A 14,410-nucleotide genomic window follows, 5' to 3' on the forward strand; every position below is an offset into this window, starting at 1 on the left:
AGAGGAATATTCTATTCTTCATTGTTGATAGATACCAATGCAGAGCGAGTCCCACCAGCTCTTGATTTTGAACCAGCCATAGTACTTTTTCTCCCTTATGCATGTGAACAGTGCATGTCATACCTCGTGAAAAACGCCAGGTCGATCAAACCACCCCATCCCATCCCATACCATACACCCATCTTCTTAGACCAAGAACGTCCAGAAGCTGGGATACACAAATTCATTCTCAAATATCCGCCTCACCTGCTCCAGCACAAACCTCTCCACCTTGCCCACGTTCTTCAAGCTCTGTTTCCCTCCATCCCGGAGCCCAATCTCGCTCTCGACCTGGATCTCTTGCAGCAAGCCGCCGAACCTCTTGCCGGGCTCGCTGGGGCCCGCGTCGTCCGCGCCCACGGCCGTGACCGCGTCCTCGGGGCTCAGGAAGCAAAACTGCACCCTCTTCCGGATATGCGCCATCACGCCGACGCCGTCAAACGTCAGGCCCGTGACGCTGAGCTGCACGGGGATGCCCACGAAGCTCGGCATCGGGTAGTCGAGCAGGATCTCCGCCGTCAGGCGCAGCCTCACGTCGCCGGCGTACCGTATGCGGAACACGGCCTGCAGGTCCTCGGGCCTCGGCTCCCGGAACCGCGGCGCATTGTTGTTGCTGTCGTCTTCCTCTTCAGGTAGCACCTCCTCGTCCTCCTCCTGGATCGCCGACCCTGCGAGGAGGTGCGTGTCCCGCGTCGGCGGCCTCGACGCACCCGCCGACGTGGGCGCCAGCGTCGATACGCTCGACTTCTCCCTGAGCTGCGCCAGCGCCGGGTTGAAGTCGCTCACAGAGATGGAACTCTGTGAAGGGTTCCGGCTATGGCTCGGCGAGGAGAACCCGTTCGGCGGCGGCGAGCCGACGGGCGATAGCACGGCCGAGGTGTCCAGCCTGTTGCCCATGTGCGCGCCCGCTACCGCCGCGAGGGGTGTCTGCGTGCCAGACCAACCCGTCCCCAGGTGCGACTGGAAATAATGCAGGTTCGACGTCCCGCCGAGGATCCCCGGCGTCGATACACCCAGAAACGGGCTCGGGAAGTCCCCAGACTGACCACGGAGCGCGTGCGTGCTCAGCCTCGGCGGCATCGACGCTTCCTCCCTCTGCCTCCTCCTCTCGCCGGCGCTCAGCTGGCTCCTGGATCCATGCTGCTGCTGCTGTGCCTGCTCCTCGAGGATGGCCTGCTCCTCTTCCTCGTCATCCTCAATGTCAGAATTTTCCTCATAGAATTCCGGCAGCGGGTCGGTGATGTCCTTGAGTTCTAGTTCGGGGGCGATGGTGCCGAATTCAAAATCGTGTACTTTGACGGACTTGATGAAGCGCGGCAAAGGCACAGCCTGGAATTTGGTGTGGATGAAGTCGCGAATGCGGAGGGCCAGAGCCTCTCCGTCGGGGCCCGTTGTGAGCGTCTCCCAATTGAGGTCTATTGACATTAGAGCTGTTGTTTTGTGTGACAGTACAAAAGATACGTGAAGACCGAGTTGTTGAACAAATGAGGTCGTGAACCCAGGTAAGAAGGTACACTACTTAGGCAGTACGCACACAGGGTCAATGATGGATACCTTACCCTGCCCTGTAGGCTCTCTGTAAATTTTGCCTAGTGATGGGAGTCAGTGACTTCCAGGTGGCAGGGCACGGGCTTGGTGGGGTGGTAACGGCGGCGCTAAACTGGCTTTCTGGCGGACCGAGTTGCTCGTTTCCACAGGTGTGCTTGAACTCGTGGACAACATGAGGCACTAAGGTACTCATGGCCTTGCTGTCTGATAGGTATCTCACCACGCCTACTCGATCATCGTGGGGGGGCTTCATCTATCGTTTATGTGCCATTATAGGGTATTCGTATTGTGAAGGCCGTGATTCATCGACGCCATAATGCTACCTTAGGTCATTTCTTTTGCGGACTCTAATAGTTCCATCTACTCCCTAAGATTAGAATACCTCCATAACCATCAATCCATCCATCCTTATTGAAGGAAAACGCCGGCAATGCAATGCTCTTCTCGCTCTCAGTGCTACAACAGTCATTTAATTACAGTCGAGTAACCCATGGCAGACAATGTTCATGGGTGGCCGGGGATTTAATCGGCCTTTGCATCTGATTCGAACCGTGGCCTCATGGTGTTGTTGAGTTGAGGCACACCGAACTGATGCCAGCAATTTGGTGCTTGGAGGATATATCTGCACAGCCTGTTAGCCAATGACCGAAAAGAACCTGTCAAAGGAAATCCGGCGAGAACATACCTGGCCATCGCCTCTCGGAAGCGAGACTTATATTCCTTTGGACTGGTCACTGTCGGGCGATTTCTGCCACCGCCAGCAAATCCTCGATCTTTGATCCAACTCTCGAGTTTCTTGTCCCACGTGTATGTCCGGATACAGTCAATGATACCAACAACCAACTCCTTCTTAGCTTCGTCTACTGCGATCATCAAAGAGTAGTCCATCACGTTCTGCCTTGCGAGGAACAGGGTGTCGTTCCAGACCTGCACTTCTGTTAGTATCCAGCTTCTGATGCCTTGTCTGGGTAACTTACGGAAGCTCTCAGAAGCTTCTTGGAATGCTCGCGCGCGAATAGAGGAGATTCATAGATGAATTCGACCATGTTCTCGTCAAGAAGGACCTCGTTCTGCTCGCCTGTGGACTGGATCTTGCGATTGCGCATTGATCCCTTCAAGTCGAACAGACGTGTCGGGCCACGATCGTAGAAGAGATTCTCCATCAGAAGAAGGTCTAGCTTGATCTCAACGCCAGTGACTGGATTCTTGATGATCAGTTGGAAGAAACCTAGCATCTTGGCAATGACAGAAGGCAAATCATGGAACAGAGCCTCTGCCATGATGCCGAAGTAGGCTGGGGCGAATCGCAGGAAAGCCGACGTCTCAATGGGCGACAAGCCCTGCATGTACGTTAACTCATGATTTGCAGCATGGAATCTCGGAGAAATGGGACGTCATCGTACCTTGAGAACCAGTCGATCGTCAAGAGTCTTGAGAAAGACCGACTTCGTTTTTCCGCCCTTCGAGTCCCACTTCAAGCAGCGGGAAAGAGACTCAACAATGCGATCTGCAACACCGCACTTCCGGCGAAGCGCATCGAATTGCTCGGCATAGAAGATCTTGCAGAGCATTGTCGCAGAACCTTCCTTGAATTGGTATTTGAGATGGGTACCCGTGGCTCTGAGCAGACTCTTCTCCAGGTCACCCTCTTCCATCGTGAACTCACCGCCAGTGTCAGACATACCAGAAGACTTGCCCTCGAGATTCGATGCCTCATAGTCCTTTTGTATGGCCATCCGCTCTTGACGGCGAATATCAGCCAGCTTCGTGCGATAGTCATCAGAGCTTAGCGCAAAGGCAATGACGGAGGAAGGCTCGTCCTCTCGTACAATCACGTCCGAGTCGAGGAAGATGTGATCGCTGGCATTGACCGGGTAATCCAACTGAGGCCAGCCGCTCGCAGATCGCTCGGCCCAGAAGTTTGTAAGCATTTTCATCAAGCTAGTCTTTTGATGCTTGGGCAGTTCCAACGGAATCTCGGTGCTGGGCTCAAGTGAGTCTGCGAGCTCTTTCACATCGGGTAACAAGTCGCCTAGTATGGATTCTTCGTTGTCGCTTTGTCCTTCGTCGTCCGATCCACCGTGGCTGGCAGTGACCGTCGCAGTATCGTCAGTCTCTCCGCCAACGTGGTGCTCTTCAGATGCGGCCGGAGCTTCTGTTACAGGCTGTGGCTCTCCCATAGGCGGCATTGTGTCAGGTTCCGTATGCACAACACCCGGAGGTGCTGGAGTGACGGGCGCCGTCTTTGGCTCGAGAATCTTGATCTCATGGTTTTGTTCAGTGTTTGACGGTCCGGCCTCCTGGACGGCATTGTCAATGTTGTGATAGACCTCCACAATGGCCTTGGTTGCTGAGCGTGGCAGACCGGCACGAGGTTGATGTTTCGCAAGGCGCTTTCTGCGATCTTCCCTTTGCCTTTCCTTCTCGAATTCGCGACTCAGCTGTTCAAAGTGCTTGGCGATCCTAGATACCTGAGACGACACGTGGGTATCCTTCTTCTTTGTGATCAGCCGAGGGATTGAGGAGGGACCGGCCTTTCTATGGCTCTTCATCCCCAACGCCAGCCGATCAAACGGTTTCTTTTCCACTTTAAAGGATGTCTCGCTGGCATTCTCGCTGGGCCCTGCGCCATCCTTTGGCAAGATTGACTTGGCAAAGCTTGGTTGCGATCTCGGTAGCGTTTGGGCGGGCTGAGATAGAGTTCTAATCATCGGAGCCCTGCGAGCCAAAGTTCGCTCCGGGTTTGCTTTCGGTGCCTCAGCGGGCTCGTTGGCTGAGGGTGTCTCGTTACCCATGACCTGTTGCTCACGTCGAAGCTGCTCGACCTTTTCTGAAAGAGAAATTCCCGTGGAGGTCGTAGTAAGTGGAGGTCTGGAAGTCGGTGAAGTTGGCTCGATAGCACCCGAACCACTCGAAGTCTCTCCAGCTTCATCAATGGCAGCAAAAGAGAATGGGCTCTTTCCTTTCGGTGAGCTTGGGGTAGCCAAATCCAGAGGCTCTACTCTATCCAGTACGGATTCGGCCGGCGTACTGATTTTGCTAGTCTCCGAGGACTCGGGATTCTCGTCTCTGGTAGCGGGCTTGTCTTTAGAAACGGGTCGAGGTTCTTGTTCTTGAGATGGCTCTGGGTCTGGAATCGGCTCCTTTTCCTTGAACCCTTCAGGCTCATTCTCTGGGTCGCCTTCATTCTTGGTCGTCTCTGAGACACCTTCCTCGCTAGGTTCAGTTGGGTCGGTTGGTTGAGTCGAAGACTTCTCATCAGCATCATCTGAGAAAGTTTGAGATGGAGGTTCCCCGGAGTCCACGGTGGAATTACCGTCTGTGGAGGGAAGAGACTCTCTCGATTCGTTGTCCGAGAAGATTTTCTTGAGCTGAAGCATCGTCAACTGGCGCAAATCTTTGTCCGGCAGAAAATCCGTCTCGAATTTAGTGAAAGAAGCATCCCAATCGCCGGCCTTCTCCAGCATCTCCCTGACAATGGCATTGAACGGAATGACTTCGTAATACTTGGAATTCACGTAAGTTTCCTGAAGTCTGCGGGTCAATGCGACTTGATCATCCTGCGCTTTCTTGGCAAGTCGGTCGACTTCGGTCTTACACGCATCGGCCTTCTCAGGCAGAACGCTGTCGATGCGGATACTTTTGATCCTGAACTTGACAGAGTTGATGAAGCGGACCCAACGTTCCTCGATCTTGTTGAAGATCTCGTTCTTGAGCTTGAGGTCATTTTCGACCTTCCACGTAATCCGAGCTCGGGGGACGACAATTTCGAGAAGATCGATGGGATCGTAATGAATCCTCACCCAGGTGTCGCGATAATGGAAATACCGGATGTGGTCGCGGTGATGGTCGTGCGGGCACCCAGAGAACTCGTGAAGCCGCAGGCCTCTGCTCCAAAAGAGAAGCTCAAGGTACTTGCCAAAAGAGTATTTCCATGTGCTGTCAGACATTCCCATCTCTGGAGAATCCTTCTTGCATGTTTTGCAGTAGCTCCACATAGTGATACCGTCCAAGTTGCGTCTCTTGGCCGCCGGCTCAACAAAAATAGTGACTCGCGACTCATCGTGGACGTAGGTGCGATGATGCGCCGTCATCTTCCGGTCACAGCCATTGGCTGTGCATATCGAATCCTTACTGATGCACAGATCTTCAATGTACTGACCGAGGGTGCAGTCCGGATCCATGCTTCCGCTCTCGTCGACATGCTCGTCGTAGAACGCAATCGCAATCAACCCGGGCTCTGAGCACGGAATCTTCGTCTCTGTACAGATGACTGAGTACAGAACGACAATGTTCTGGTGAGAATAGGGATCGAAAAGGTCGAGATTGCCCTGGATGTAATTTTCCCATTGCCGGGTCTGTACCTGGTAATTGTAAAGCGCCTTGTCGTATTCGGCATCATGAACGGCGTGCAAAATTTCCATAACCTGGCGCGGCGCTTTCTGCCCAATAGCGTGGACCATTTCAGGCTTAATGAGCTGGAACTTTTGTGACTTTGACTTTTCGGCGTCAATCTGTTCCTCAACGACATCTTGATCCCTCAGCCGCTTCAAGTAAACCAATCTCCGTTCTTGCTCTCGCGCCTTCATGAGCAAGTAAGGCTGCGCAAACTTGACGAACGGAGAAGCTGAGAGAATCTTGGTCTCATATCTCGCAACCATATCGCTATAGTATGTTGGCATCGGCACGTCTTCTGGCACTTGGGACTCAGGAGACGTGGGTGGAACGTGAGAGGCATGAAGAGATACGAGTGGAGGGCGTTCTTCTACAACAGGCTCTTCAGTCTGATCTGACGATACGGTACCCTCAGCAGTGACCAACGACGTGCCGTCACTGGTTTGTGTGGGGAGTTCAGACTCCGGGGGCGAGGTCTTTGTTATTTGCGGTCCCGTCTCTGCGAGTTCAGTTGACGCGCTGAGAGATCTAGGACCATCCTCGGGATTTTGGCGGAGAGAAGATGACAGAGAGGACGATTCCTCAGGCTCTGCAGGCAGCTGGATGTACTCGTCTCTCATCAAGCATGTCTCCAGTTTCAGGTTGTACACGACATAGACCATGAACTCTGTGATCTTCTTCATCTTTGACAGAACCTCAGTTGAGTCGCCACGGAGAGCGATCGTACAGCCAAGCTTCTCAGAGCACCCGGAAAGGAAAATGTACGTCTTTTTCTTTCCGGGATAGTTCTTGTTGACGTATGTCTTGACTTCGAAGCCGCCAGATCTTCCGACTTGGACTTGCAAGGCCAGCATGTCGAGAGAGGAGATGATGTCTGTTTCTGCACATCTTGATACGGCCTCGATAACCGATGGCTTGACGTTGTAGGCGACAGCTATGCCTGCCTCGGAGAGGTACTGCAAGGCAACGCCAGACACAGACTTTTCACAGAGAAGTAGTTGTGGGCGCAAGTTGATGATGCGGTTGACGACAATTCGTAAGAACTCTTTCTCCTGCTCAATGACAGGTTGGAGGCTCATGAAGTGTTGCTGGTGGCGCTGGTACTCTATCGGGAAAGAGACGATGACGATACGAGGATTGAGAATACGGCGTGGCATGCTCTTGAGAGCAAGGTTCTTTGTGAATATGACACCTGAGACGTAACTCGTGTCCCCGGGTTTTCCGCCTGGTATTTTCTTAAGCTTGACGTAATGTCGTATGTCCATGTCATCTCCAACTCTAATGTCCGGAGTAACGTCGTCGGTGCACTGGAGCAAAATGGGAACTAGAGCCTTTTCCCATGCTGGCACATTAGGTATGCCGGAGTCCTCGAGCAACTGGTGCAGGAGTCTCTTGACATGCAACATACTAGATGGATTGAGCTCTACCTGTGGCTGCTTATCCGCTTGCATCGAATCGCTTCTAGTCAATTTCGTGGCTTCGATAGCAGGATTCTCAATGGTGAAGACGTTCTCATTGGATGCGGACGGGCCCTTGAAGATGCCGGATTTGGGGCGGGGGGACCTCATCTGATGGCTCACATTGCTGAGATTGCGTCTTCTCGCGGGGCGGCCATGACCGATGAGGCTTCCGGAGCCTGCATTGTCGTCCATTCCGCGGCTCGTGAAGCTCAACCCGCTGACACTCTTCTCCCCTCGCCCAAGTCGGTGTCTCCTTCCCGTGCTCAAGAACGGTCCGAAGCTTGACTTCTCATGGTCGTAGCTTGACGGTTGTAGATCAGCGTTTGACATGGTGGCAAATATGCTCATCTGTTCGTCACCGCTGGACTCGTCTGACATGTAGGCAGCCAGTTCCGGGTCGATGATATTGTCGTCGTGGAAAGCCGGATATTTCGGCTTCTTGGCCATCTCTTCAGTGATTCCCTTGCGGAACGGGGCTCTGTCGTCTGGCATTGGCTTGAACCTTGACATGAAGTTGTTATGATGCTTCGAATGGTGTCGTCTGTGACCTGACGATTGCGGCCGATTTGCGGATGTTAAAGACCTCAGAGAACGTGAGGAGCTCGGGCGGCTGAGCTGCGGTGCATCTATTTCCAGAATGGCAGAGTTTCGGTTAGAATCATTGATCCTTCTGGTGGCAGGAATTGCCATCATAGGTGTCTGGACAGATCTCGCGTCACCCAGGTCCTCCATCCGATCAGCAAAACTCGGTTCTTCAACCTCAGCCTCTGCTTGCGTCACCTTGGGGGTTGCCTTGGTTTGGCGAAACAGAGCTGGCAAGAATGAGTCGTCTCCAGAGTCGTCAGAGCCGCTCCCTTCATATAGTCGCTGATTGATGACTTTTAGGCAAGTTTTGCAAACTCTGAGGGTACCTGTCATACCGAATTTTGAGGCTGGGATGATGGAAGTGCATTTGGAATCAAAAATACACCCGCAGGTTCGACAATGGTGCTTTCTTCTAAAAGCTGAGAACGGCTGACCGCATATGAAACATTCTTTGCACGTTTCATCAGCCATCCAGAATTCTTTGCTCAGAACCTGACGCCGCATCCTGTCAAGCCTGGCGTTGACTTGTTCAGGGGCACCTTCGTTGGTCGTTGTGCCAGGAATGCGCAAAGCCCCCGTTCTTCCATGTATGGGCTGAGCAGCGTGGGCGAAGGAGTCATGGTACACAGAGTCGTGGGCAGTCGTACTGATGGGGCTGGGTTCTGCGGTGACATGTTCCATTGATGAAGATCTTGATGGAGCATAGCCAGGTGACCGAGAGCGACTGATGCGATCAATGACTGCTGGTCGCTTCGGAACCAGCATCATCGACGACGTCGATAATGTAGGAGACCGGGGATCCGCTGTCTGCAACTTAGGGAGTTGCGGTGCGCTGGTCTTGATCGGGCTCAGGGGCTTATCTGAAGGACCGTCGACAGCCGCGTCTTCGCGTCTGGGCCGGGTAATAATTCCATGGGTTCGCTCGGGGAGAATTGCGCCGGGTTTGGGCTCTAGGACGTCGAACTTGTGATCATGCGCGATCCCAAATAGCCGCGGATCAGGGTGTTTGCTGATGCTCCGCCTCCCAGACGTCCGAACTGGGCCATCCTCCATGCGAGCTACGCTTCTTGTTGCTGTAGCCGGAGCGACCTCAGGATTGATGGCCGTGACTGCTGAAGCTTTGGCCACGCTGGGCAAGCTTTGCCGGCTGGCAGCGCTCGATTTAGACGCTGTCATCGCGGAAATGGATGTCGCTTTCGATGACTGAGGGGGATGCGACTGGCTGTCAGACATGACAGTGTTCATTCCTGACGAGGAAGTACCTGTCATGGGACCGTCGTGCGTTGTGCCCGAGTTGAATGAAGAGCTCGTAGCGGCGGTTTCGACACGGGTGAGAGAAGCGATGGGTATCTTCGGGGTCGTAGCCGTGGTGCTGGTGCTGCGTTTCGATGCAGCATCGAAGCTGTCGCCATCGTCGACGTCCTGCTGTCTCGCCCCGCCAGCGCCCACCGCCTCTTTTAGCCGACTGTAGAGCCCACTGAGGCCATTCTGAACCAGCTCTCCTGCCAAAACCTTTGTTTCTGTCGCCGGAAGAGATGAGGGAGGAGGAGCAAAGTCGTTGAATGTCGTCAAAGAGTCAGACTGGCTCGCCGACGTATGGATTCTGTTCAGAGTATGGGCTAGCTGGTCCTTATCGGCCTGCGAGGCGGTGGATATAGAGTTGATAGAATCATGGCGGCTCCTAAAGCCTGGAGGCGTGGATAGAACTGCCGGAGAGTTTGGCTTCGATGTGTTGTTGCTCGCCATCTTGCGCGAGCACGAATGCGACGAGTGGAGGACTAAGCTCGAGTGTGTCTATAACGTGTGTAGCGCTAGCATCTTTTTATGTCAGGTTGACATGGTGGACGGTCGCTGGATGTAGTTATTCGTGAGGTATCTCGAGAAATCGAAAGCTTCTCCCCGTAGTCAATCTCGACCTAATCGGACCAAGTCTAGCTTATGTACTCGTGGTTCGTGGAAGCGAGGGGTTCGCTATCGTCGGTAGGGGCTTCTTTGTCGATGTCTATTTCGGGACTCGAAGGTGGTATATATCGGTGTAGTCTCGGAAAAGACGCGGGCAAGATACGGTATCTAAGAAGAGCACAGGTGACGAAGAGGAGAACCGACGTGGCGAAGGTCAGGCTCTAGGTGTATGTGTATGTTCGGGCGAAGAAAGATTGGGTGTGGGATGTCGTCTTGGGTCCCCGCGTAAGGTTGTCTGCAGTGCTGCAGAAACAAGCAGTCTTGGAAATGGTGCTGATGGGGTTTAGAGGGCGGACTATCCGTAGACTACTGCGAGCCAGGCAGCGCTATCCCTTCAAGGTCTAGGCCCGCGTGGCCCTGCGATGACCAAGTCGGCACAATCGTCAAACGTGGGTGGGATGACGCAGCGACGCAACGAAGTTGGGGTTGGGTTGAGCTGGCACTGCGCAGTTGGCAAATCCCAGGGGGGTGCCGTAGGTAACTGCACAACGCAGCAAGTACCTATTCCAACGTTTCGCAGAAAGGTAGGCGTTAGTGTTGTCTACGATACCTCGGGAATGGCTGACTTTGAGACGCCCTCGAGCAGTCCATATGGGAGAGCCCGTTGCAATGCAAGCTGGGCGAGGCAAAAGGCGGTACGGAGCACCTACCGGACATGCTTAAGGTATCCGTACTTGACCTTACCTCATCTGTTGCAGCACATGTGGATGTACCCGGTACCCGTTGCCGTCCCCCGACACCAGAAATGCCAGTAACTAATGGAAAATAGGTACCTTGGCTGACCCACCCACACTCATAGCACCTGGGTCCTGGGCATTTGGGGACTTGGGGACTTGGGGACTTCAAGTTCCGAAGCTCGGACCACTATTCTGCCTTTTCCAGCACCACCCAGGAACCCCGCAGTTGCTGCCACTTTACCTTGGACACCCAGCATGGGAATTCAACAGGGAGCCAGGGACACGCCGAAAAACGCGTTTTCTCAAAGTACCTTGGTATCTTTGTCGCGTTAATCAATCGACAGCTTTTGGTGTTCACGGTTCACAGAAGCCTCGTTCCTACAATTGATTACAACCGTCAGCAAAAGTCATATAGATTCATCACCATTCACTCCAAGATTTCTTAATCTTCCCTTGACAGCGTTGTCTGCCACCCTACCAATCCCCATCACAACAAACACCTCGCCTTTATACCAAATACTGCTTGTTACACCAGCTAGCAACCCAATCGCGGATGCGGAACTTCACGAACACAGCTCAAGGCTGCGATCCTCACCACCACCATGACTAGTCCATCGAGTAGCTCGGAACAATCCGTAACGTCTACTCCCTTTGGTCTTCGCAATGGAGCTCAGATTCCGCGGAAACTTGTGAAGATTCCCAAGGATCAACAAGCAATCTTTTCAGACAGCGGAAGACAACCGTGGATATCAAATCTCAGAAACAACCAACAGCAGAATACCGCCAGAGTCCCGCCAAAGGTCCTTGAACAAATTAAGTATTTTCATACCTCTCGAACCCTGCCGCCACCTGCTCAGAAGCCAAATGCGCCTCTTTCCAGTGGGCCAACTGCATCAGTCTCAGTCTCCGAGAATATACCCAACGATCAGCAAGATGATGAATTAGACTCTGAGCCAGAGGTGCCCGTCAGCTCCTGGCCGGAATCTCCCCCACGACTGCCCCGTGGAAGGGTGCCGCAAGGAACTCCTTCTCCAGCACCTTCCATTAGGTCACAAGTCATCTTGACCCAAGGCCAGTCTGGTGTAGAACGAATTATCTCCCAGTCCCCACCACCGCGGACAAGAAGCAGTCCTCAGATTCGGTCTTCGCCACCGATCGTCCCAGCCACCAAGCAACAGATATCACCTCTTATAGGCGCCAAACGTCGCTTCCAGGTTGACGTGTTTCCTTCCAGCAGCGCCGGTGTTGAAGACGAGTTGGAAACCGCCATCCCAGGGGCTCTCTGCGAAGCGACACCCCCTATCAACAGAAGAGCTGCGCGTTTGACTACTGCATCCCAGGCCGTCACCAGTCCTCCCTGCGGTCAAGGAAGCATAGTTCCGTCCACTTACAAAGACATTAAGAGCTCTGACAAGGTGGAAGAACCAGTTTGCAAGAAAAGACGAATGAAGGCAGTCGAACTGAGCTCCCAAGAAGTTGAAGAGGAGCGCCCTTCGGCAGATGTTGACCCACAATCTGTAGCACCACTTCCTCAAACTCATCAAAGAGCCCTACAGACAGCCTCAGGCTCTGCACTTGCGTCAGCGTCTCTTATCACCGACGAGCAACCGAAACTGGGAACACCCAAGGTCGTCAAAGATGCCCCGAGTCTCTCTAGAAGTGCCGGTCTTGGTCACAAGGCAGGCAAAACATCTCGTCCAGATGTTACGCCCTCGAGAGCACACGTCCAACCAACCCTCGAGAGTGTAAGCAAGGTGAAAAACAATATTCCACTGGCCACACGTGGAGTATTGTCCGAGGGCGATAGCCTGGAATCCTCGAAGGAAGAGGTTCAGCGGCAGAAGGCAATATCGTATCTCAACGAAGCATGGAAGCGGAATGGTCTTGATTGGATTCCGGCCGCTTTCCAGCACCTCCAGCCAACTCTGACGACTCAGAGTCTTGGGGTCCTGGTTGACATCACCCATCAGGCATCAAAGAACGGTATACGACTTGCAAGGCTGTGGTCGAAGCCTGATGGTCCGCTTTATAAAGCGACTTCGAACATTGCAGGCGACAGACTGATCTTCTCCGAAGACGTCGCCGAGGCATCACTCTCTTTCTTCGAGGCAGAGAAGTCGGAAGCGGCAAAGACTCGAGGCACAGCTTCGCGTGAAGCAAGAGTAACACCGGCCGAAAGCTCTTCGAGGCCCGTAAGCCGTCACGGGACAGTGTCGCAAGTGGCACCTATCAATCCTTCGCCTCCACCATCGCCCAGCGCAATGCAAGGTGTGCAGCTGACTGCTATTCCGCAAGTGCTTCAAGAAAGTCGACATCAAACCATCAATGTCCATCGTCCACCGCAGGGCTCGGTCGCGAGGCCTCCTTTTGCGCAGGATCCGCTGGAAGCTTTCCGCCACGCATATCCCTCCTTTTCGGGCAGCGTAGGTGACTTTGTGAAGGCTTGTTTCACGATCAAAGACCTGCGTCGGAAACGACTGCTTCCCAAGTGGCTCTACGACGACTTCATCCGCGCTTTCGTGGACGGATTCGTCCCTTACATCCAAACCCTGGACGATGACGAGGAGCCGCTCTCGGCATATCAGTGGTACGTCGAGTACGTGGACCGGCCAGCATATCAGGGCGGTGTCGTGACACGCGAGAATCTGTATCTAGTTTTCAAGATCTACCACAGCGAATTCAAATCGGCAAGAGAGTCTGTGTTGGAGAGCGGAACTCCGTTTCCAGAGGTTGCACAGAGGCGTCTCTCTGAGCAATCAGCGGCGTTGAACCTGAGCGTGGGTCCTAAGACGCCAGTTGCGCAGAATAGCAACCCCACCCCAAAGCCTCATATCGAGACACGCCCATCGGACGACACGCCTAGCAAGCTTGCCTCCTCTTCGGTGCATGCTTCAATTGCGGAACAGCCGATTGCTTCAAAGACAAACAGCATTGACCATGTTGGCGAGCAGTCTGCTAATGAACCTCATACTCACAATGCCTTACCTCCTGCACCGGACATCCCCCCTACCAATGGGGATAAGGCCAAACAACAAGTGACAAACAACGCGGCATCAAGCCCTCGGAACCCTCCGGTGTCTGTCCCGGCCATTCGACGACACACAAACGCTCTGCAGGACGACGAAGACGTCACATTCATATCCAGTACCCCGCGGCCTCGTACCGCAAATCCTTTGAAGGAAGCCATCAAGACGGAAAGCAACAACAACGGCATAACCGCCGCCGCCACCACCACGCCATTACCGCAGAAGGCAGTTCTCAACCCACTCCTATCTGAGCAGAGGGTACCTTTATTCTCGAAGCCCACCAAGGCCACCATCATCGCAGAGACCCCGCCGCGAAAGACAGCCAGCCCGCCCAAGCGGACTACCCAGCACCCAGCAGCACGTCGTAGCCTGCCGGCCTCGTTCTCCGACGGCCGGCCGCCTCCCGCTTCAATGCCGATCAAGGCTCCAGTACCAGTGACGACGAGCCCGGCGGCGAGCCCCGTGCCAAGCGGCACGCCAAAAACCGTGTTGGGTTCCTTTTTCCAGGAGAGCCGCGTGAAGAAACCCAAGCAGAAGGCGGCCATGACGGAGAAGGAGAGAAGACAAGCGGCTTTGGCCAAGATGGAGAGGATGTCGAAGGAAGGACGGTATAAGCCACCGTCTAGCACGATGCCTCCCACGTCTTGAGATGTTGAGCCAGAGGCCGGTATCCTTTATCTACAGTCTTGAGCCATTGTTTGAGAGTGGGCGAGAATGG

The 14,410-nt window shown here is 53.9% G+C and overlaps 3 protein-coding genes across 3 annotated transcripts; 1 reads left to right on the top strand and 2 right to left on the bottom strand.

The window, feature by feature from the left end:
• Positions 1–186: 186 nt before the first annotated feature.
• On the bottom strand, positions 187–1,464 carry MDM12_1 (Mitochondrial distribution and morphology protein 12; the record flags this gene model as incomplete). Its single annotated transcript, XM_053193405.1, has 1 exon — positions 187–1,464. The coding sequence occupies one exon, from the start codon at positions 1,462–1,464 to the stop codon at positions 187–189; it is 1,278 nt and encodes a 425-aa protein (XP_053049122.1).
• A 645-nt stretch (positions 1,465–2,109) lies between these two features.
• MDM12_2 (Mitochondrial distribution and morphology protein 12) lies at positions 2,110–9,773 on the bottom strand (the record flags this gene model as incomplete). Its single annotated transcript, XM_053193404.2, has 4 exons — positions 2,110–2,209; positions 2,273–2,514; positions 2,565–2,927; positions 2,991–9,773. 4 exons carry the CDS (start codon positions 9,771–9,773, stop codon positions 2,110–2,112), a joined length of 7,488 nt encoding a protein of 2,495 aa, XP_053049121.2.
• A 2,338-nt stretch (positions 9,774–12,111) lies between these two features.
• N0V96_000503 (uncharacterized protein) lies at positions 12,112–14,340 on the top strand (the record flags this gene model as incomplete). Its single annotated transcript, XM_065755958.1, has 3 exons — positions 12,112–12,411; positions 12,466–12,858; positions 13,012–14,340. The coding sequence occupies 3 exons, from the start codon at positions 12,112–12,114 to the stop codon at positions 14,338–14,340; spliced, it is 2,022 nt and encodes a 673-aa protein (XP_065615198.1).
• Between the last annotated feature and the right edge of the window lie 70 nt (positions 14,341–14,410).

The sequence above is a fragment of the Colletotrichum fioriniae genome (genome assembly GCF_027942845.1).
Source record: "Colletotrichum fioriniae strain IMI 355084 chromosome Unknown scaffold_1, whole genome shotgun sequence".
Lineage (NCBI taxonomy): Eukaryota > Fungi > Ascomycota > Sordariomycetes > Glomerellales > Glomerellaceae > Colletotrichum > Colletotrichum fioriniae.